Source organism: Ornithorhynchus anatinus, chromosome 20 (genome assembly GCF_004115215.2).
Source record: "Ornithorhynchus anatinus isolate Pmale09 chromosome 20, mOrnAna1.pri.v4, whole genome shotgun sequence".
NCBI lineage: Eukaryota > Metazoa > Chordata > Mammalia > Monotremata > Ornithorhynchidae > Ornithorhynchus > Ornithorhynchus anatinus.
Window position 1 is genome coordinate 7,524,111 of NC_041747.1, and position 24,396 is coordinate 7,548,506.

A 24,396-nucleotide genomic window follows, 5' to 3' on the forward strand; every position below is an offset into this window, starting at 1 on the left:
CCAAGGGTTAGAGTATCCAGGCTGCGATTTGCACTGGTTCAGATGAGTTGTAATTAATCATAATTGGAAAATGACAATCAGAAAAATGAGGGGCATGCCTGCAGGGGAGGGCAGTTTCAGTTAGAAAACTTCAGGCTAGAAACTCCAGGTTGGCAAATTGTGTACTGTGTGGCTGACTGGGTAGTTTAAGAGCCTGGACGATGGTTCCAAACTGACAGAGGCTGTAATCTTAGCTCAGAAGACCAGTTTACTTCTAGTAGCTTTCTTCTTCACCTTGCTCTATAAACACACCCATCCTGTTAGAGGAGGGGAGGGGGAGGGAGAACAAGTCCCGGGGCCAGCCACCCATCATTAACCAGTTTCAGGGTGAGCTAGACATGGGAGTTTTCCCCCTTCAGCAAAGCAGAGATGATCTCACCAGTTACTTTGCCAATTCTCTTCCAGTTTTCCAATCTCTAATTAAATGGTTTTCCTGCTAAGGGAGGTTATGACATACCCAAGGAAATTAGTCAACAATAAACTCCAAGACAAATCTAGAGCTTTTCCACCGGTTACCTTATTCAGAGTGGCTCTTGAACTTGTGGCGATTTTAGCAGAAGTCCTGATTGTTGTGTTAAGGAGTTTCTAAATCACCTAGCAGGGATAGCTTCTAACAGGGCAGATGCTATTAAAATTGGGGGCCTGAGCTTTGCCAAGCATCCGTGTCTAATTCTTGTTTCTCTGCCTCAGTGCTGTTGAGGATAATATTCTTGTCAGCATTCTTTCTGATGGTGTTAGAGGAAGGCTTTTGTTAATTACTGAAATGTTTTTAACATTCTGGCAGGAGAGAAACAGTACACTTTAATATTCTAATTCAGCATAAATTATTCTGCTATACTTCTATACCCAGTTTCAGGAAAGCCTTCCTAGGACATATTTTGATTTTTAAAAGCATGATTACAAAGATTTTTGAGAACAAAATTGTAAGATACATTTTCCTCAAACAGGTTTAAAAAACGAATGCTAATAGAGCAGCTGGAGAGCTTTTTGGAAGAAATCCATCGTAGATCTAATCAGATCAACCATATCAGTAGCAGCTAGAAGGAACCGGAACGTGAATTCCTCCCTCCTCTTTCTGCAAACACAAACTAAACGTGAGGACTTGGAAACGTACGCCCACGTTCCCTGCATTTGTCTCTGACCAGCAAAAGACTGGCTCGAATTCCCTACTTGACATACTAACTGCAGCAAGTATGTAGACCCCATTTCCTTCATTGTTGTTTTATTTTTTTAATGTGAAAAACCACCTCTACAAAAATGAAATTATTTAACAGAAGTGGAAAAAAATATTTCTTGCTTATCATTGACTTAGGTGTGTCAATTTCCCTCAGGTTCTATTTTTCTTATCCCAAATTGTCACCTGTGTTAAAGGTTGAACTTTGCCAAAAACAGTTACTTTGTAATATTTGGGGAAAAAAAAGCACATACATTAAAAACAAGGTAATTTTTGTATGTACAGTTATTTTGGATATATTGTAAGTTGTACAAATGTATTTTGAAGAATATTTAAAAAAAGCACTTTTGTTATTCCATCAATAAATGCTCTATTTTACCCTTGTGTTTAGGAGGCAGTTCCTTTTGTTTAAAATGACAGAGCTCTTTCGGCAAGGCATCTCAAAGTTCTCCGCAGGTGACGATGAAAATACCGATAATAATATTGTATTTAAGCACTTGGGTAGGTACGAGATTTAGTACCTGAGAGAACCCTGCGCCTGGCCGGGTAGGCTGTACCCTTCTCCGCACGCCGCCCTCCTTGCCCCCCGGGCAGCTGCCGAGGTCGGAGTGCTTCATCTCCAAGACTCTTTCCTGCTCTGGACGGCAACCCTGCGGAGAGGTAAAGCAATTGTCCGTAGACGCGGAGGAGAGCAGAGGCCTCTCCCACCTCCCCGGTGACCGAGGCAAAAACCGCAGTCCCTTCTGAGCGAGAGCCAGGCGGCTCTTCCATGGTTCCTGAGGCTTGGCCACACGTGAGTGACCCCAGGGGGCTACCCGCTCCGTACAGATACGTTGGGAATGAGACCCTAACGGTAAAGCTGGGCCTTTGGGACAACTAAGCATTGAGACCACCCCCTCGACCCTCGGGGGTGGTAGAGGCTAACGTTCTGGCCTACTCCTTTTGCAAGAAGTAGCCACGTAAAGGGAGGAGAGGAAGAAGGGGAAAGAGGAGCAAGTTAAAACATATCTAAAGTTGACACACGTAGTAGGCGGAGGTGCAGTTAAGATGGTTGGAGGGGATCTTCCTACTGGTGATTAGTCTCCATGTGTCGTCGACAGCCATGCCGTTCCGGGCACGTGTTCTGCTCAGTCCGGGAAAGAAAGGGGCCAGTCAGGAGCTGTTGTGCTGTGGGATGCGTAGGTCACCCGCCTGACGACAGCCCCTGGGAATGAAAACGAGTACACGGTGACGCTGCTGCGATCCTCTCATCCGTGCGTTTCGGAACCTCCGGCCAACCCTAGGTCTCCCACTGCCCTGGTGGGAAAATCGCTTCTCCTTCGGTAATTTGTCTGTTTCCTTTTGGTCAGTTTGACCGAGAAAGTAGGGGGCACCAGCCGGCCACCAGCCTTTGTATTAATGACCTTTCACGTACTGGAGGCCATTAATAATAATAATGTTGGTATTTGTTAAGCGCTTACTATGTGCAGAGCACTGTTCCAAGCACTGGGGTAGACACAGGGGAATCAGGTTGTCCCATGTGGGGCTCACAGTATTAATCCCCATTTTACAGATGAGGTAACTGAGGCACGGAGAAGTGAAGTGACTCGCCCACAGTCACACAGCTGACAAGTGGCAGAGCAGGGCTTCGAACCCATGACCTCTGACTCCCAAGCCCGGGCTCTTTCCACTGAGCCACGCTGCTTCCTCATTCTCCTCATCCCCCATTCCTTTCTTTAGCCCCTGTCCTGCAGCTCCTGCCTGCTTGGCCTAGCACTGATGTTTGTTGTCTTTCTTAGGAATTGCTATTTGGTACCTTCCCCTTTCTCCCCCCGCACATATACCTAATGAATAGAGGACACTCTGCTTCTCCTTCAGCACTAATTCACCTCCTGTCTTTGAGAATTTAAAGGGTTGTATCGTCACTTCCCTATGTTTCCCTCCATCCACTTAAAAAATCTCAGAGGTTTAGATTATACTTCTCTTGCCCCTGCAGGATACCTTTTTTTGTGTGTGGTATTTGTCAAGCACTGTTCTAAGCACTGGAGTTGTTGCAACCTAAGCAGATAAGAAACGATCTCTGCCTAAAACGGGGCTCAGAAATTGAGTAGGAGGGAGAACAGGTACTGAATACTCAGTTTACAGTTGAGGAAACTGAGGCACAGAGAAGTTGAGTGACTTCTCTAAGGTCACACAGCAGATAAGTGGTAAAGCTGGTATTACAACCCAGGTCCCTGACTCGCAAGCCTGTGGCTGTTTCCACTAGGCCACACTGCTTCTGTCAAAGATTTTTCTTTCCTTGTTTTGGGCCTTAGGCCAGGTTCTCCCAGTGCAAACATTCCTCTCGGGGGAAACTGGATGGGCCTGAGGACCCTGCTCCAGGCATGAAATGGTCCTGGGGTCTGAAAGCATCAATCCAGCTTCCACCAGGGCTCCGGCCTTGCTCCCTGGGAGGATGTTTGCACTGGCAAAATTAGATTGCCTTTTTTGTGTGTGTGGTGGGGGGCGGTTGGGGGAGGGGGGCAGCTAAGTTGGTGGCGAGGTGAGCCCACTGCTCCGTGACCAACTCACCTGATGATACCCTCCTTCATCTTGTTTCCTTCTTTATGTTCAAGTTCTCTCCCTTATCCTGGGGGCTGTGCAACCCCCTAAACATAGCAGTCCACTCCCATCAACAAAGGGCAGGACGACTGTAGGCCGCAACTGCATCGGTGGCTACCAGACCTGTGTGTTCTAGGCCCTCAAACCACAGCCCGGCAGCCAGAGCAAGGGCCGGGACCATCAGCTATCTGGTCCCTTTTTCCCTTTGTGGAGATGGTTGTGATGGTTACTTTAGCATAAGGCTTACACTCCCAGTTTTTCCTAAAAAAAGACGATACCTAAATCGGCTTCTTTCAGCACAGAGGGGTGCAACTTACCTGCCCTAAAAACCGGAAATCGAGATCTTTACCGTCACAGCAGGGCTGTGGGAGATAAAACACGAGTGAGTAATGCACTTGCCGAAACCTGTAACCGACCCCTGGAGATGACGCAAACACCCTCACCTCCTTCCAGGCATGGGTTAAGAAAAGGTTTACAAAAATTTGTGGGGGAGGAGAAGGGTGGCTGGTTGTGACTCCCCTTTTTAACCTTCCAGTCAAGCAGAGAACCCCCCTAGTGCTCACCACCTCTCCCTGCAAGTTACATCCACTGTTGGAAGCTGGGGTGGTGGAGGTGGCACTAATGACCCATTTGTTATAATTCAAGATAAATAAGTTCTTTCCATCTCATAAAAAAAGTTGATATTCAAATTCCTGGACAGTATCCTATCCCACTTATACTTAATTTTGAAACTTAATGAAAATGGTTGGTGATTCTTCCTCCTCCTCTCCTTCCCTGTTTCTAGGAAGTGAGGCAGCATTCTGGAAACAAGGGTGAAACTTTCTGGCAGGCAGGGCCCATTCCCTAGGCACAGGGAAACAGTGTGGTCCAGTAGAAAGAGCACAGACCTGGGAGTCAGAGGATCCGGGTTCTCCGTCTGCCAAATGAGAGTAATTTCACCGGTCAGTGAGTCGCATGGCACAAGATTAATGAGTCAAAGGCTGAAAAAGCGAAGACCTAAGCTCAAAGCTCCGGGCGTTTAAGACACTGTTCCATTTGGCTAGGGGCCTGGAATGACCTGCCACATTACTCAACTCCCTGGCCCTTTTCATTCCAAACAGGGAAGGGCATCAAGCCGCCCCAGACCATCTCAAGGCAGTCAACAGATGAAGCAACATGTCAAATTCTGCTTTAAACCCAAGTTCTTTCTCCAGGCCTAGCCCCACTATTCTTTCCCAGATCTTCTCAAGGAGGTGGGTGCTATTCCTTGGATTTTTGTCCTCCCTTCTACTTCACAGTTTTAGGGGGGAAAGAATGTCTTTGGACTGCCTAAAGAGAGAAGCAACAACAGTTGGTGGTATGCTGCTCAACTCGCTGACCTGGGAATGTTTAGTATGCCTTTAAGCACTAAGATCCTTAAGAATTCTAAATGTTTTGTCAATCACTCATGTAAATTCCATAAGTGATTCAGTACCCCTGGATCTGCCACTAGTCTGATGTGTGACCTTGGACAAGCCACTTTGCTTCTCTGTGCTTCACTCACCTCATCTGTAAAATGAGGATTAGGACTGTGAGCCCTATGTGGGGTATGGACAGTGTCCAACCTTTGTATCTACCCCAGCTCTTAGAACAGTGCCTGGCACGTAGTAAGCACTTAAATACCATTTTAAAAAAAACAACCCAACCCTCAACTGAGCAACCAGGGTAGTCTTGAGGGCCTTTCTCCAAAGATCAAAGCTGGGCAATTCTATCGGGCAGGGCCACCTCCAGGACAGTCCCCCCATACCTTACGTATTACATTCCTTCAAAGCCTAGTAGTGCTGGATTTGAGATGCCCTCCTCCTCCCCCTCCCTCTCTTCCCCCTCCAAATCTGATGCCACAGAATAGAAACCTACATTTATATAGCAATTCACTCAATTATTTCCTAACTTCCCCTTTTAGTTCTGGTGTCCCTCTTGTCTCTCTCACAAATACACACACCCTCAGGCTTACCTCTGTTTCCTGCTCCTTAACTTTTGCAGGCAGCAGCAGCTGCCACCAGCTGGGCAGTGGCATTCAGTCCTTCACACAGAAAATTCCCAAATGGCTTGGAACTGCACCGTGGCAGAACCTCACCAACTCGGAAGAGCCTCAGAGCAGATTATGAACCCCAAAGCAACGGAACACATGTTTAAAAGGAGCCCAGTGAGGGGTAGTTAGAGGTCTCAGTATGCAGGGGGTCAGGGAGAGGAATGGCCAGGCTGATCACCCCAGTGAGAGCCGTGTGAGCTGAGAGCGTGGCCATTTCCTTGACCTGTCACCAAGGTGACCCATGGTAGTGGGTGGTAATACAGCACCCAATTTTACCTTTGTTTGGTATCTATGCAGTTGAGGCTTCCAGGTTAGAGCTGGTCAGCTGGAGGAGCAGCGAGGCCTAGAGGAAAGAGCACAGAACCAGTAGTCAGGAGACCTGAGTTCTGATCCCGGCTCCACTTTACTGCCTGCTGTGTGACCGTGGACAAGTCACCTGAGTTCTCTGTGCCTCATTTCCTCACCTATAAAATGGGAATTAAACATCTTTTCCCTTTTCCCCCCCTTAGATTGTGAGCCCCTTGTGTCTCAGGACTAGGTCTAATCTGATTGCACTGTAGCCATCTAAGTGCTTAGCACAGTGTTTGGAACATATTAAGCTCTTAAATGCCAGTCACAATTAGCTGTCTTGCATAAGCGTTTGGCAGTAAGAGAGCAGAATTCTCTTGGCACATGGCACTGATGAAACTGAAGCGTTCACCCTAAGAGGCCAGTGGGTAAAACGTGGAGGCAGAGCACTACTGGGCCCAGAACAATTTGGCCTTTGTTTTGGTACTTTCCTGGTCTAAAAAGTGGTTGCTGGTCCTGAAGACTGCAATCAATTTATGGTATTTATGCAGCACTCAACTGAGTACCAAGCACTGTGCAAACAGCAAAACACACAAGATCCCTGCCCTCGAGCTTACCATTTAATTGATAGAAGGCCATCCGTCTAACGTAGACACTTGTCTGGTTTTCATCTGGTCCATCCCCTGCCTGGCTCGGATCCAGCACTGGACACCTTTGTGGCTGGTATTTTGATTTGAAAAGCAAAGTCATTCATGTGAAAGCACTTCAGGAAAAAAAGGAAAAGGAAAAAGGCCCACAAACCCCAGGTGTCATTCTTTGACACCGCCTCGGGCCCCGCCTGCCCAGAGGAGAGCCCTAGAGCCACTGAAGCAGGTCCTTCCTTTTAAACCGCCTGGCTGCCACAGCCTCCGCCACTGCATGAATGAAGCTCTGTGCTCCTAATGTCTCTGGGATGGCAGCACAGAATTTAAAGTGGTAAACTCCATTTTTCAAAATCCACCCCCACGGGCACAAAGGGGCACAGAAGCACCCCTGAGTTTGAATCAGGGTCAGAAAGTCTCTGCACAACTGAATTCTCCAGCAGCAGCAGATGGCAGCAGGTGGAAGCCCTGAGGAGGGAGTCTGGTCTCCCCTGCCAGGGACATTCAAAGCTGACAATTTTCTATACCCCCCCACCCCCAACCAATTAATTGCAGTAATCAGCTCCACTTAGTATTCTCTGACAGTGCCCACAGTGGCAATCTGTGGCAGCGCTTGTGGAAAATCAGACACGGGTGCTAGGAAGGCGGTGTATTTGCAAACTTGCTCATGGAGCAACAGCCTTGGTGTCTTAATTCCCCTCTTGATTTCCTAACCCTCTGTCACCTCAACTGTGATGTCATCTTCCTGTTTTCCTTTCTTCTTAATCATTTCTACCAAGAAGCTCTCCTAGATTAAACTCCACCTATAACTACTCACTCCTTAGCAGGACAGTGTTTCTATGGGTGAGTGTCATTCAGAGAACCCCTTACACAATTGAAGACTGTGCCTATGAAGACACAGAAGGGCATCTTTTTGGCCCCTTGTCAGAGTAAGAAGCAGGACACGGGCATGAATTGTTTTTGCAGTAGTGGTGATGGTTTGTGTAGCCTCATCCACACTCCCTTGTCCAGTCCTGTGCCACTCGGCTGGAGGGAGAATAGATGCAGTCAGCGGTCAGAGAACAAAACAAAATCTCTCAGACCTCAACCAGCAGCAGAAACCACTATTCCCTACCCACTGCGTAGTCATCATTTGTTTTGTTTTTTTTAAATGGTATTAAGCACTTACTATGCATCAAGTACAGGTCTAAGCACTGGGATAGATATAAATCAATCAGGTCGGACACAGTCCCTGTCCCACATGTGGCTCACAGTCTAAGGAGGATGGAGAACAGGTATTAAATTCCGATTTAACAGTTGAGGAAACAGAGGCACAGAGATGTTAAGTGACTGGCCCAAGGTCACATAGCAGGTAAGTAGAGGAATCGGGATTAGAACCCAGGTCCTCTGACTCCCAGGCCCATACTTTCTCCACTAGGCCATGCCACTGAAACTCAAAAAGGCTTAGTAAGAGCTGTCGAACCTGATTATCTTGTATCTATCCCAGTGCTTAGCCCAGTGTTGGGGACATATAACAAATGTCCCTTAACAAATGACACTTAGTGAATACCAAAATTATTATTATTAAAAGCTTAGGGGGAAGGGAGTCTTCCACTTCCTTGTGAAAATAAGGGAAAAGCAAGAAAAGTGAAAAAAAAAAGAGCTATAGCAGCAGCAAAAATCTATCGTTGCTGGGGAAGAAAAAAAGGAAAATATTCAGTCTGCTTACACTTCAGAGTGCTCAGAACCTGTCAGTCTACCTAACGACAGCTAGGAGGTACTGGCAAGGGGAACCCCACTGTCCCAGAAGCCCCCCTTGCCAGGGCTAAGAGGGTGGCTGGTACGCCAGAGAGTTGAAGACAAAAATCAACAGAGAATGGTGACTGACCTCATTTGCTGCCTTCCTGCTGTCTGGTCCTAGGCATGGACTTCACTCCAAAACATGTCTCGAGAATCCACGCTATGAGGAAAACAGAGATGTTAGGGTGGGATGTCGAGGAGGCCGATCATATCCCATTGCCCACAGGCCCTGCTGTCACTGCGGCATCCAGAACACTGGGCGAGAAGGTTCATTCGGTCCAATGTGGTACCAATGCGGTAAAGGTGTGGGGTTCAGTGGAAAGAGCCCGGGTTTAGGAGTCTGAGGTCATGGGTTCTAATCCCAGCTCCGCCACTTGTCAGCTGTGTGACCTTGGGCAAGTCACTTAACTTCTTGGTGCCTCAGTTACCTCATTTATAAAATGGGGATTAAGACTGGGAGCTTCACGTGGGACAATCTGATTAATCTGGATCTACCCCAGCGTTTAGAACAGTGCTCGGCCCATAGTAAGTGCTTAACAAATACCAACATTATTTTTATTATGGTGCCGCTATTGATCTCATGAACACCCTGTGGGGGCGGCAGCCAGCAGAGGGTGCTCACAGCCTTCAATGAAGACCCTGGTTTTCCAGGAAGGAAACCTCCAGCAGGAAACCTGCTTTCCTCGGGCAAAGAAAAAGCTCAGCAGGATCAATGTTTCAGCTGCCTAAAGGCTGAGGCGGGTCTAAAACCTCCACTCACGGTTGCTGACCTTTAACTGCTCCGGGGATGGCCAAATTATCTCCTTCCAAACCCTTCCTCAAGGAGAAGGTACTCTTGTTTCCCCTGGTCCTAGATTTCCATCTTAGTCGGCTCGAAAAATTTTTCTCTTTAACAAGGCATTTCACAAGGAGAGGTTCTAATCTAAGCAGACACTAGGGAGAGGATTAGGCAGTCAAAAGAGAGCCGGTTCCTTCTTTCTTTTGATAAGGATGATAGAGCTGTAGGGTCAGTAATTTTGCTGAACACAATGTGGTCCGCTCCTGTGAAAGTGTGGTGAGAGAGTGAATGGTTTACACATTCAGACAACTGCGAGCTGGCTCTTATCTGGCTAAGGTAATGAAGGGTATAACTCTCACCAAAAACACACAGCTACAGAGGAGATGCACATTTTCAACTCCAACAGAAACAGCATAAACTCATACATCTATTCCCCAGTCTGAATTTCTGGCTAACCTGGGCTGTATTTGGTTCAGTCTACAGCATTCAAAGGAAGCTCTCGTTGCATCATGTTACTTTGGGCCTGTTGAGGTCTAGAATGAGTTCTAAGGTTTTCAGTTCTCTGGGTTAACCTTCTCGAGTTGTTACTGTTCTGTTGTCTTTTTTTCCCTTCAATAGCATAGGAACCCACTTAAATAAATGGCTTCTGGTGATCTGAATAACTGGGGGAATTAAGATTCTACTACAGTTTTTTCTGTATTCCTTTCTCCACCCTCACCAGCAAATCCACACTCAGGCCTGCAGCTCACACACCACGGATTAGATAATAGTTTCTAATGTAGGCATAAAGAAAGGTGAAAAGGAGGCAGTGGACTAGATACGCATACAATTCTAAGCTAACTAAATACATTTCATTTTTTGCAGCACAAGCAATAGATTTAAACGCACTGTGTAATTAGATCTACAAATGTGAGACGGAGGTACATAAAGAAAAAGTTGGAAGAATTTATATACGAAAATAATGTATCTATCAGTAGTATTTATTGAGGGCCTACTGAATACAGGGATTTGTACCAAGCACTTGGGAGACTACAAAAGCCTTAATCTAATTCAGTTTTTTAGTTTCCTAATTCCTCTTGCAATCAGTTGGAATTAATACAATACTTCTGAGATGTAGTCTACAGTGCTTTTCATTTCAAGCCTTCTGTTGGCATTTCCTAGAAATGCTTCAACAATGGTACCTCCGGCTCCCAAGACCTCTGACCGAATGTACCTCCAGATTAAACAGCAACTCCCTCCACATCGCCTGTCTCTTCCCGGGCAAAGAAGGAGCTACTCCCTTTGAAACAGAGGCAGAACAAAAAAAATTGCCTTGAGCTTGAGACTTGAGCTTTGGCGAATATGAAGGGCTAATTATCGGGCTGAATGTTCTCTTCTGGGATCATGGGCAGAGTGCTTCAGTTGATGTTGCCAGCTATTCATCAACGTGGCAAATTCTGCTGCACTGGGAGCCCCAGTAACTATAGGTACTGGTCAGTAATTCCACTGGGCTGACATGAAAACATTATCCTGAGAAGAAATTGAGAAAAAGAGGATTGCTCTGGTCAGGCCTCCTAGGCAAAAATTTTCAAGTGGATTCGGACACTCAACCAAGAGTTTCATTGCCCTAATGGATAATACTAGCCCAGGGAGAATGTGGGGTAAGGACAAATCAGTGGAGAGTATCCTACTCTGGTAGATTTTCTGCAGGGCCCAGACAACACGGAGCCTTGTGGACTGACCTCGAAAAACTGAATTCTACTAGGAAACACCTGTGCTAAGCATACAGTGAAGGTCGGCTGATTCTCAGGTTATTTTCAGACAACTCTACCCATGATATGAGTTGAAGGGTTAAGGGTCTGCTGGAACAGAGAAGACACCTTCCTTCCTGGATGTCAGGGAACATGCACTTCTTGCCCTGGCTGTTAAGTGGAATCCGTGGGCTCCTCATAACATTATAAATTTGGAAGCATAAGTCAAAAACGTTACCCTCTGTTTGACCGGGGCCAATTTTCAGTTTGTTGATTCTCACGGGTGCCTGGAACTTGACTACGCAGTGGCAGCTAGAAGAGAGAAACAGCCAAAAATCATCAAGTGGATGAGAACTCAGCTTCAACACCTTGCTATTTTGGGTTTGACTCAATAGAGGTCTCTAAAGTAACCAGTTTCCCACAACTAACCAGTGTGCCTGTAATATGTATGTACACATACACAAATGTATACTTTATTATCTACTTTTCAGATTAAGAAATTGAAGTAACAACATATAGGAGAGAATTGGGATAAAATTCCACGCCTCTTGGGCTTTTGATCAATTTTCTCCATTATAACCAGAGGATGTTCCCTGACAACAAGAAGGTACAGCTAAGAATCACCTGCTCTGTATATGTCAGATTAACATAGAGATCCGGCCAGAGGAGAACCCTCTTGCCTCTATCTATCTGCCCTGGTGCTCTCCCAGGTGAAAGAGAGAAACCATCACTTACTAATGCTGAGAAAAGAAAAAGAATTAGATCTGGAATGGATGGAGGTAATGTATTACCCTCTCTTTCCACTAACTGGGCAATGGGACTATGTCAGTGCAGCTTGGTACCTAATGTTTTTGTTTTATTCAATCACTAAGGCAGAGAAGTCAGAAATGTTGGTCAAAGGGAGCTCCTTCCCGCCCACTTGCCCATCAGCTACCCAAAGAAATAGTTTTTGGTGAGTCCGAAGCTTTTTTCAATGTGTTCAGGGGTTGTGACAGGAGAGGGGATGCGCTATTTGTGGAAGCAGGGGATGGGGGAGAGAAATGGAAGGGGAGGGAGAGGAAAGGTAGGGAAGGAATGCTCTTTGTGGGAGTAGGGCAGTATTGGGGAATCCGTGGAAACCAGGAAGGAGAAAAGGCTAAAATATGGCTTTCCCGGTGTCTTGTTTATGAAAGAGCCTATGAATGGTAAACAGTTCTTCAAGTGTTCTATATGAAACCATTATATTTGGATTTTAACAAATAAATAACACATATTTACCACTGCATGCTGCTTCTCCTGGTCAGAGTAGGTCCTTTATCCTGGTGATGAGTATGCAGCAGAGCTACCCGACTGTTAAATTTGTACTTGCAGACATCTCCTCAGCGGCACAAGCACAGTTTTCAGTGTCATTTTTCTCAGAATTAGGTATGTGGTGATATTTTCAGTATGCCAATATGCATTAACCCGCATAAAAATAATTACTAAGTAAAAACCTGCCACTTCCCCAAACTTTATATTTTGGATCTTGTACTTCCCCTCCCTCATAATACTAATTATAACTAATTATTTCTTTTTTATTTCAAATAATTTAAAATACATTTGAATTATACAAGCAGTAAAGTGTTCCAAATAAAAAATAAAGAAATCCAACTTGGACTTTAGTCAGGTTTTTTTCCCCTGGTTCTAGGATATGCTGAGTTGTTTTCTTAAAAATCAATGCCTTCCCTCTATGCTTTTGTTGAAATGCCAGATTTCAGCAAGACCCAATGTTCACTGTGGACTTGCTAAACTCCTAAAATTGAGGATTTATAATAAGACCAGTAATTCAATTCCACACTCAGGCAAAAAACCCTTGCTAAATTTTTTTTTTTTTTTTAAATCACATGTTCTTTGGCAATATTTACAACTCAGTGGGGCAGAAGCTAAGAGAGTTCAAAATGGGGTAGGGGAGTGGCTGGGACAGGAGAAGCTCAGATGTAGAATTCTTCTTCTTCTTCTTTTTTAGATGGTGTTCTGAGGAACTCCAAAGGCTTATGGGTGCTTCCCACTGAAGGCTTTCCACAAAGGATGGTTCTTGGGCCCACACTGGGCGGGGAGCCACATGCCAAGGGAGGTGCCAGAGTTGAGACAGGATAGCTGGAAGGCCACTCTGACAGTGTCGGAAGCGAACTGCAGGAGGCCTCCGGGGCAGTCCCATTCATGGCTGACGGTGGCCTTCTCCTGGAAGCACTGGGTTTCGACCGGTGGATGCCCCGTTTGGGGGGCAAGGGAAAAGCTTCCGAACCATTGCAAAATCCACTGGGAGCTGAGTAGGCTGAGACCACTGAGAGATCGGAGAAGGACAGCATTAGCCCTGTGTCCACATCAGTCTCCTGGGCATCCTTTAAGTCGTCAATAAAGAGCCTGCAATTTGGCTTCCATTTTGCCGCTTCATCTACTGGTGAGCCACTATTTAAAAACTGGAGGGACTCAGTCAGAGGCAAAGAGTCCCTGGGGAAGGAGGAGTTCAGGGAGGGCAAGCAAAAGAGAGACTTACTCCTTTGGAGTGGCCATGGAGGGTCAGAAGTGTTGCTGGAGTTCCTGGTGTACCTTCCCTCTGCTTCATTCGGCAAACCCCGTTGGGGGATGATGCCAAAATGCTGGCACAGGCCACTGTCAGGACCACCCAAGTTCCGCTGCTGGCTGCCACTGCTAGTGTCTAAGAGAAGGCTGGGAGCCTGAGGGGCAAAGTCGGGTGAAACAGTGAGGGAGAAATTCTTTGTCGACCAGCAGTTATGCTTGATTGTCTGAGGAGACTTCCTGTACAAACTGTGGGTCTTCTGGGAAAGAGAGGAAATACATTAATGTTGGCCTGGCGGTGACACATTTTTCCTGCTCAAGACACCAGCAAACTCTACTCTGCTTGGGCAGCTGCAATAGCCAGAATGTTAGAAATCGTACCAATAAATTATAAAGAATAAAAATTTCATTTTCAGAACAGACAAATCTAAAAAATGAATGAAGAGGATGAATACTCTCCATTAAAATAATAAAGGGCAAGCCACAGATTTTCTGAAATGAAAAACTGAGAGATGCCACACCTTGGAGTTTAGAACCCCTTAGTCAAAAATAGTTACTGTCTGAGCTGTTCATCTTATCTCAGAGACCTTTATGTCTTTCCATCCTGAGTGGGTGGATGTGCTTAACAAATCGATAATTACAAAAACAATAACAATGGCTCTTTTAGAATCAAAGCATCACAGATGTTTTAACATAGTCAAACCTGACTGTTTTGATGATCTTACAAAATGATGACATGAAAGAAGGTACTAGCTGAAATGACTAGCAAGCAACTTTCTGGTAGACATCTGATGATGCCACCAGATTTTTTCATGTGCAATCTTAGATTAGATCAAAACATCAAAATTTTCATACACCTGTGAAGCTGGTGTCCACTATACTATCCTCAGGAAAATAAATCGACAATTTTCTAAAATCCAGGATATTGCATTTCACTCTAGACAGAACCAGTGTAATTAGCAAAATACATAGATTAGTATTCCATAAATTCAGCCCTAATAGTAGGAATCATGGAGTCCTCTTTCCAATCTTCCACTTTTCCATCTCTTATTCTTTCCAAACACTCTGAAGTTGTTTCAGTGACTGCGAGCCGGTAACAGTTGTAGTAGTAGTGCTCATGTACTCTTCCCAAGTGCTCAGTACAGTGCTGTGCACCCAGTAAGTGCTCAACCAATACTGATGATTGATTGATAGTAACGACATCTGAGGCCCAACTAGATACGATGCATGGCATTAAGCAGTTAAGGAAATCACAACATGCATTAGCCACACGGTGAGCTCCTTCAGAGACTGTGAGTCCCTTTAGGGACGAGGTCTGTGTCTAATTCCCACTTGGAGATTTTTCCAGAGTTTACAAGATAGCTCCACACACAGTAAGTCCTTAATAAGTAGTATTACTACTCCCTGACTTAGCCATAGTCTCACTGGGTAACCTTGGCCAATCCTTTCATTTCCTGGCCCTACCTGCCCTCCTACCTCCTGTTTTCACCTGTTAAAAAAAAACAAAACCAAAAAACCCTCCGATCCAATTCATTCTCATTGGAGCCTGGAACCTACTAACTTCTCCAAAACTCTCCTCAGGCCCAGGCTTCATCTTCTGCCACCATATCGCAGTGCTCAAACATGATTTATTCAGATTAGTCCTCCGCATTTCTCTCTTGCAGAGAGAGAACTTGGAAAGAGATTAGAGGAAGTTTGTGACATTTCTGTGCCTGTATTTCAGCATTATGGATCATTTTGGCAGACTGATTTGTGACTCTGAAGTTACTCTTCCCTTCCAAGTTGCACTCCTGGGCAGGCCTGCTCCCAACTCCCACAGGACCATTCATCGAACTTATCCTTACTCTGACCCTGTATCAGCTGGAATCCTCATTCAGCCTTCATGAATATCCATCTCTATGGCAACACCTCCAAGGACCTTTCTAAATCCCTGTTTGCTAAACTCCAGAGAGCTCTTAAAGCTGCAGCTAGGCTACTTTCTCACCTCAGGAAGCGGGGCCACATTCTCAGTTGTCTGCAGTAGCTTCCTATCAACTATGAAGTTTGACTTTCCAACTCACCATACACTTGCTTTACCTTGATTTCCTGGAGCTGTAAACCTCTGCCTCAATATTCTTCCACCTGCAGTCATGACTTTTATATCTCTTTCTAAGATTTTCTGCATTAGAGAACTGTTCAACAGAATAACTTCTCTCTCTCAACATCCATGTCACTTTAAACCATGCAAACTGAGCCACATACTTTCTAAATCATAATGAAACATCTTTGCAGTTTCCCTGGGATCTAGAGAAAACACTATAAAGAGTTTCAACGTTTCTTTGCATGCTGTATTCTAGTTAACACAGCAATGTATCCAGCACTGCACCAAAAGATCGCCAGTGGCCTGAAAGAGTTAATGCTCATCCCACAAGGTGAAACTCTCAGGGAATGAACTTAGGGTACAGGAAGAATTGGTCTTAATGTTTCAGTCACAGTCCACCACTCTCCTGTTTCAGAACACACCTAAAATCACATCTCCTCCAAAAGCCTTCCTAAGCCCTTTATTTCCCATATCCTCTCTCCCCTCTTTGTCAACTGTGAGCTTGGCTGAGTAACCCACAGACACTTTGATATTCACCCTGGCCCCAAAGTACTAAAAATAAATATTCTTATTCTCTACTATTTCCCCCCATCCCTAACTTCTTTTAATATCTGTCTCCCCCTGTAGACTGGAAACTCCTTGTGGGCAGGGATCGCATCTGCCAACTCTGTTGTACTCTCCCAAGTGTTTCGTACAGTGCTCTGCCATCAATCAGTACTCAATAAACACCACTGATCGACTGATTCTGAACACTGTCCTACCCACAGGCCACACTGTTTTCTGTGAGACTGCTGAGCCCCCTCTCTTTTCCTTACTATTCTGACCACAGGGTGCTGAAAGACACACCAGTAAAATGAGTCATGGAAATTTCCAAGGATGTTGCACTTTTCTATTGTGACTCTTCTCCCTATAAACAGAACCTCATCAACTCTAACTAGTCCTTCTGCCTAAATTGTTTTTTCACTGTGGCTGTCACAGCATTGTCTAAATCATTTGTAGGGCCTATGCTAGAATGAAAAAGTTCCTACTTTATCATTTCAGCTATCTGATAGAACAAAATCATTGGATACCAACTGATATACTCTTGACCCAGCATATTATCAGACACCACACATACAGATTTTAATTGATTTTTTCTACATTAAAGAGAGAGCAAATCATAATCCATAACTGGCCCAACTGGAAAAAATAATTGGGTAGCTAAATCTCATAATGGCAATAGACACCCACAAATTCACTTTAAGAGTCTAGAGCAGGAATAATGATTATAGGAATAATGATTAATTTTTAACTTCCCTAGAAAATAAAAATAGTCATTGGGCTTTGTCTTCCAGTTATTCTAAAATAATCTCCTAACTCTCAACTACATTTGCCTCTCCCACCTCTAATCTATTTCTTGGGTTATTTCCCCTTACCAACTCACTTCCACCAACTTCATCCATTCCCACTTTCAGAAAGTTTTTACAAACCACCTCTTCCACGAAGCCCCTGATTTCCCTCCCTCTGTTATCCTGGGTCATTCTACCTTCACAACCACCTCAGGTCTCTGCTACTGGTCCACTGTGTACTCTTGGACAAGTCACTTAACTACTCAGTGCCTCCATTTCCTCATCTGTAAAATGAGTATTCAATAATCCCCCCCAATTCTCCCCAGCCCCTCAGACTACGAGCCCCATATGGGACAGGGAGTCTGTCTGACTTCATTATCTTGTATCTGCCCCTGCTCCTAATAAAGTATTTGGTACTTAACAAATAACATCAATCAATCATATTTATTGAGCACTTACTGTGTGCACTAAGCGATTAGGACAATACAGTATAACAAAGGAGGTAGACACGTTCCCTGCCCACAATGAGGTTAATAATAATAATAATGTTGGTATTTGTTAAGCGCTTACTATGTGCCGAGCACTGTTCTAAGCGCTGGGGTAGACACAAGGGAAGCAGGTTGTCCCACGTGGGGCTCACAGTCTTAATCCCCATTTTACAGATGAAGTAACTGAGGCACCGAGAAGTTAAGTGACTTGCCCACAGTCACACAGCTGACAAGTGGCGGAGCTGGGATTCGAACTCATGACCTCTGACTCCAAAGCCTGTGCTCTTTCCACTGAGCCACGTCCAGAGTCATCATCTACTGCCTCTTTTTGCTGTCTCCCTTTGGTTTTCTATCTTTCTACTTTTCGGCCTGAAAATCCCGCCTCCAACCCTCTCTGAGCTTCCCAAAATCTGTGACCTTAGATAGAATGTAGGAAACAGGGAGCTCTTTCAACTCTATTATTCTAAATATTTTCCCTTCTCCATTGGTAACTCCTGAGAAAAATCTCTTTGCAACACCCAACAAAAAAGGAGTTTAAGAAAGGGCTCAGCCAAGTTTCAACCCGCAACAGGTTTGAATGCTGAACTCAGCGGGTCTTGGAATTTCTCTGAGATATTAGAGAGATTAAAAGAATGGACTGCATATCAGATTTAAAACAAATCTGTACATCCTCCAAAAGAAAGTTATATTTTAATAGCTCTTGGGAAAACCATGGCTATTTTAGGGTTCCAAACCTCAGTACTATAAGGAACTATACGAAAATAGCTGTGGATTTGAGTTTTAGACCTGAAAGATTGTATTCTATATCACTACTAACATTTATTAAGGGCTTACAATTTGCTAAGTACTGAAGTAATTACAAGAAGATCGTACTAAGATGCTATACACGACCTACAAAAGAATCAAAAGAGATACTTAGGATAAGTAGACTTTTCAACAGATAAACTTTAAACAAGTTAAACTCTGCGATACAGACATTAGCAGTTAAAACGTATGCTAAGATATAAAAGTACTTGAAGGAGGACGTCATGGATACCTTAATGAGCAGAGCTCTACTGAAGGTTGTCTGAGGAGAGAAAAATTAGCCTAAATATCAAGAGCTTAACAAATAAGCCTACACACATTTTTATTAGTCATGCATATGCCCTAATTTTTTTTTTTGGTCTGACAACTCCTTTCAAGTCTGGGGGCTGATCACTGGGTGGTGCCAGTTTGAAAGGCCATACAAAAAATAATGCCATCAAGAAAGCTTACACAGCACTTTGTAAATATCATTACTGTCATCAGCATGTGTCTGGCTATCTTGTTCCTCGGTGCCAAGCACTGTACTATAAGTGCTAGGGATGCCCTCAAAGAAGTAAGACAGGGTCTTGCCCTCAAAATGCTTCTGATCAAGACAAGGAGAGTCATGAAAATACCAGAAATAAACATGTTCGGTTTTGGTCAAGTAGCACCTCAGCCAACTGAGTAGCAGAGCCTTGATGAAGCATGGTGGATAGGTTCCTAGAAGTTACACAGGTGGTGCTTAGGGTGCAGAAAATATGGAGGAAAGCTTGTGGTGTTGGGGTCAACGGGCACTTCCTGAAGTTTTCATTACTTGGGGAGGAGATGGCCCCAAGGATTCAAAATGGTGGATGTTTCCACTCTCTTCTCCCAGGGCTACCTGGTCAGACAAAGGAGAGTTTCCCTCTCTACATTCTCCTCCAGAATGTACCCTGCAAGGACTCAAAATCAATTAATCAACGGTATTTGAGTGCTTACCGTGTGCAAAGCACTGTATTAAGCATTTGGTAGAGCACAAAACAGCAGAGTTGGTAGACAAGTTCCCTGCCCTCAAGAAGCAGTCTTGGAGGAGCAAGGGGGTGGGGACAGATATTAAAATAAATTACGGCTATGAACATAAGTACTGTGGGGCTGAGGGTGGGGTCGACAACATTAGAGAAAGAGCAATTGGGAAGGGAAGGGCCACTATAGCCTTGCATAACAGGGGGTGTGGAAACCAGGGCGGATCATTTCAGTGGCTTTAATTCTTTACAGAAAAAGTCACCAAGCTATATTTCAGGAAGAGGAAAACTTAAAATTCTACACTATTTACTTTTGGATTATGTGACAAATAAATGAAAAGTAAAATATCCACGATACTGAAAGAGTATTTACCAATTATTGTTTGCTTTTTTTTCCTGCTTTCTTGGAGACACATGTTACAGGCTCTGTTGCTTTGAGGGAAAATTTCAAGTTTATTCCCAATGGCTTCTCTCACTTATGAATCCACAGAATCTGCCACCAATTTAGCCTAATGTTCATTCGTCTGACCAACACTCTCACTATAAATCATAGAATTATGTGGCCCCTTGTTTGCTGCTCATCTGGGACTCACTGTTGGGAAGCAGATGGGATGCTCTCATTTCTGGGAGGCGATAACACAGTAAGGAGAGTGTTCCTCTAGCTCCCTACAGATGACTGTGGAGTTGGAGATACGGGGAGCCATCCGAGACCCAGCCCCATCCCAAATGTGAGTGTGCCATGAACGGTGGGGGAAGTGGCCGGCCCCCATTCCAGCCTCCCTGCAGAACCGGCCTCACCTCGGACTTCATCATCAGCCCAGGCCTGACCCATGCTAGGACCTACCTCGAGGGGAACATGTCAACAAGGAAGATGACAAAAACATGACAAGGAAGGTGATTCATATCCATAATTTACTGATTTACATTAATGTCTGTCTCCCCCTCTAGACTGTAAGCTCCTTATGGACAGTTAAGGTGCCTACCAACTCTGTTGTATCATACTCTCCAAGTGCTTACTATAGTGGTCTGTGACACAGTAAGTGCTCAATAAATGTCCCTGCTTGATTGATTGATAAAATAAGACCATTTCTGAATAAAAGAGAGAAAAAGGACCTCTCTGACTTAAATATATCTAGAAATTGAGGTGGAGTGTCCTTTTTTGATCTGAAATTCATGGAAAACTTTGCACGTGTAGATCAAATCTGGCCCTCCGTCCCACTAGCCTTTTTCTGTCTGGAGTCACTCAGCCTTCTTAATTCCCACTTTATCTAGGCTACGAAATTTGCCACACTCCAGTGAATACATTTCTGAATACAATACCTGTAAAAGGATCTTGTTCCCATCATGATCTTCTGTCTGCCACCTCCCTTCACTGATTGGGCTACAAGGATTGGGCAAAAGCGGCACCAGCTGCCCTAAATCCTTCACTCGGAACTCCAACACAGACGACTCCGTTGGGGAAGGACTGTGGCCCTTGGGAAGTCTTTTCAGGGAGAACTGGATGTCTACATCCAGATTGGAGTAGACTGGGAAAATACAGAAGTCGGTCTTCCTCTGACTTGGGCCTTTTTTAAGGATCACCTCATAGAGTTTCAGGATGTCAGAAAAGTTTTCATACCTGCAGTAGATGGTGAAGCGGATAATTTCTTTCCCATAATGCACTGGTCGGATGGCCCACAGTGGGGTTCCCGGCGTCAGCACGAAGAAGTCCTGACTACATGGCAAATAGGGAAGGAACCTGCCTTGCACTCGCTCTGTATGGTGGTAGTGCCACGGTGGTTTCCGGAAGCTTTCGTGGAACTGCAAGATCTGTTCTTCTCCATACTCTTCTTGAAGGAACAAAATGACGGCCAGCGCGGGCTGAGAAAACTTCCCCGGCTTCTTCCGTTTCCTGGCGACTCTCCGCTCGGAGACAAGAAACAGTTGGAGGTCTGGATGGATCCAAGCCACCAGCTTGTCGATGGCTTCCTGGAGAGTTTGGGATTCGCCTGGGTCTGTGATTATATGGACGCTGACAAGGAAAGGGGTCCTGGGCATCTTCTACAGAGAGCTCACCTGAGGCACAAACAGAAATAGGATGTGATTCTGAAAGGCTATATCACTGTAGTCTTAACAATTTGCCAGGCTTTGGTAAGAAGAGGGAAGAAATCAGCTCTTCTCTCATTGGACTTCAGCAGCACAGTGGAAAGAGCTTGGGCCTGGGAGTCAGAGGACCTGGATTCTAATCCTAGCTCTGCCACTAACCTGCTAACTGATCTTGGACAAGTCACAACTTCTCTGTGCCTCAGTTCCCCCATCTTCAAAATGGGGATTCAATACACCTGTTCTCCTTCCTACTTACTCTGTGAGTCCCACATGGGATCCGATTACGCTGTATCTAACCCCAGCGCCCAATACAGTGCTTGGCATTGAGAAAGTACTTAAATATCATTATCATCATCATGGCTGATTTGCTCATCAAGTCACTTGTTGAACGTTACTGAATCGCCATGTCTGGCAGGGAATGACTCATTCACTTTTAGAAAAAAGAAATCCCAAAGGTGGGCAATGGAAAGGTTTGCTACTATCAAGTTAGGGGCAGAGCAGTTAAAAATGAGATAGGGAGGGACCTGGAAATCAGAGCAAGTGTAATGTCTGTTTCCCGAAAACAGCCATCAACATGACACTTTCCTGTCTTCTATTTTTCAGGCACACTGCGGGCTACTGGGAAGACAGCAACAAAGGCCACATGATGTCAAAGTGGATGAATGAATGTTTACAGTTTTAAAATGGAAACGAAGTACAGCCATGAAGCTCAGGGGTGGGGACTCTGAGTGATTTGGCCATGAGACATCCTTCCTAAACCTAGGGAATGAAGATAAAGAAAAAGCAAAGAATAAAGAGGTTGAACAGTACTCTTTTGCCTGCTTGTTGCTTAGCATGAAGCGTGGAGTTGTGAATAGTTGGAATCCCCCTCCTAAGGAAAAGCTGTGTGAGAACTAGCAACCACATTAGTATGCCAGAATGATTTCTCAAAGTGCCTCGATTCACGATAGTAAAACAAGCAGGCCTCAAAGGATCACCAGATATACAGCACAAAAACCGTTATTACAAACTAAGGTCGGTATATGGGCCTATGAACTAGGGAGAAAACAAGCACTAAACTAAGGAAGGGGGAAGGAAAATGTGAGATTAATTTACTGTTGGAAGAAACTTTCATGCCCAACTTATAAGGGCAGAAACTCTCAAACTAAAGTGCATGTCTTTATTTCTTTATGCCTCAGCCATCACCTCTCCTTTTAACAGCAGCCAGGTGTGAATGCCAAGAAACTGGAGATATGATACTTTCCAAGAGAGGCTGTATTCTTGGAATTTACTTCCTCTTGGGTCAACAAAACCCTAGTTTTGAAAAGCCTGTCACAGTTCCCCGCTAATCTGTATCTTTCTCAAACCATTTTCTTTTGTCTCTATTTATATAAGGACTCTGGGATTATTTTTTTTTAGTGACAAGAATTTAACAGGGAAAGCAGGCAAGTCCCAGGGATGAGTTTTTCTTTTATAAAGGCACACATTTCGAATTAGTGGAACTTCAGATGCTTAAAAGATATCTTTTCAAAGTGTGATAAGACTTTTTAAACAAATAATTTGTCTTTAAGTAAAGGGATGGCTCACTAACTATTCTGAGTAAAAATATGTGACCATGAAGTGGTAACCAACTGACCTCTCAGGAAGAAACTGCAACATTAATCAGTCAGTAACAAAATAGTTATTAAGGGGCCCTGTGCCCAAAGTATTGTCCAATAGACACTTCTTTGAATTCCCTCAACCCCAGAGACTCTGGTCTAATATTCCCACCCACTCTTAACATTAGTTTATGATTCTGCATCCAACCTGTGTCCTGCTGGTTCTCACCCAACTTGAAGCTTGTGTCGATACCATCAACAACAATTCTGTTTCCATGATCTACAGGGTGCCAAATTCCAGGACAAAACTGAATTTCCAAGGCATTTCTCTCATTGTGATTCAAAAGTTCCATTTAGCCTGCTCGCCTCTTTTCTGTTTGGGCAATTCTTCTGAAATATCTAGCTTACTTAGGTTTATAACCTGAAGTTGCAACTTCCTCTTTTAGTTTACTGTCTTTGGATGGGTTTTAATATATGAAGAGAATTGGAACATTAATCATCTGGATGAATCCAGAGACATTTAAATGAATTTAATTAGTTTCACTTTAATTAAATGGATTTTAATATAGTCCTTTGTTGAAAAATCAAGCCATCCGGCACCATTCCTAAATTGCATGCCTTCTAACTCTCTCTCAGTGACCATAGGGATGGGAGGGAAAGGGGAGAAATGCATAAAGATCCCCTCACATTTTAGGACTTCTACTCTACAAATTCCAGAATGGGTCAGACTTCATTTGCTCAAGTACTAGACAAGTTCCAGCTTGGAAACAGAAAATCCAAGCAAGTGAAACTTTCAGAGAATAGCGTATTCTAGTGGATAGAACAGAGACCTGAGAGTCAGAACAACCTGGGTTCTAATTCCGGCTCTGCCACTTCTCTGTTGTGTGACCTTGGGCAAGTCACTTCACTTCTCTTGGTCCTACTTACCTCATCTTTAAAATGGGGATTAAGCGTGTGAGCCCCATATGGGACAGGTACTGTGTCCCACCTGATTTGCTTGTATCTGCCCTGGCGCTTTAGTAACCAGTGCTGGCCATAATTATTTGATTCCCAGGGCTCTGGATGTTTACTGCATTAGATTCCCCAAAATATGTAAGCTAATGCCCAAGATGGGATCTGCCAATAAGTAAAAAATGATTTGAATCCAGGCAGCAAGGCAGACAAATGTTGGCTTTGCTTTCCTCCTGCAAATCACCACCTGTTCCTTGGTGAACAGCTGTGTGACTGTGGGCAAGTCACTTCACTTCTCTGGGCCTCAGTTACCTCATCTGTAAAATGGGATCAAGATTGTGAGGCCTCATGCGGGACAACTTGATTACCTTGTATCTCCCCCAGTGCTTAGAACAGTGCTCTGCACATAGCGCTTAACAAATACCAACATTATATTTTTCTAGACCTGCCATCACCCAAAATTCCCATTTGGCCATGATGGTGGGTGGTAAGAACCTCAAAAGGAG

At 44.5% G+C, this 24,396-nt stretch overlaps 2 protein-coding genes across 2 annotated transcripts in view; one reads left to right on the forward strand and one right to left on the reverse strand.

Annotated features, from left to right (window-relative positions):
* INTS6 (integrator complex subunit 6) overlaps positions 1 to 1,591 on the forward strand; it is a 55,788-nt gene extending 54,197 nt beyond the window's left edge. The window contains exon 18 of the mRNA XM_029048444.2: positions 987 to 1,591. Within this exon, the coding sequence (XP_028904277.1) occupies positions 987 to 1,080 (94 nt within the window). The 3' untranslated portion in view covers positions 1,081 to 1,591. The remainder of the gene's footprint in view (positions 1 to 986) is intronic.
* Positions 1,245 to 24,396, reverse strand: part of FAM124A (family with sequence similarity 124 member A) — a 36,727-nt gene continuing 13,575 nt past the window's right edge. Inside the window, 11 exon segments of the mRNA XM_039914918.1 lie at positions 1,245 to 2,417; positions 4,111 to 4,155; positions 4,681 to 4,709; positions 6,120 to 6,186; positions 6,749 to 6,851; positions 8,640 to 8,711; positions 11,298 to 11,371; positions 12,317 to 13,361; positions 13,575 to 13,857; positions 20,598 to 21,302; positions 21,304 to 21,332. Of these exon segments, the coding sequence (XP_039770852.1) occupies positions 13,009 to 13,361; positions 13,575 to 13,857; positions 20,598 to 21,302; positions 21,304 to 21,332 (1,370 nt within the window). The 3' untranslated portion in view covers positions 1,245 to 2,417; positions 4,111 to 4,155; positions 4,681 to 4,709; ... (3 more) ...; positions 11,298 to 11,371; positions 12,317 to 13,008.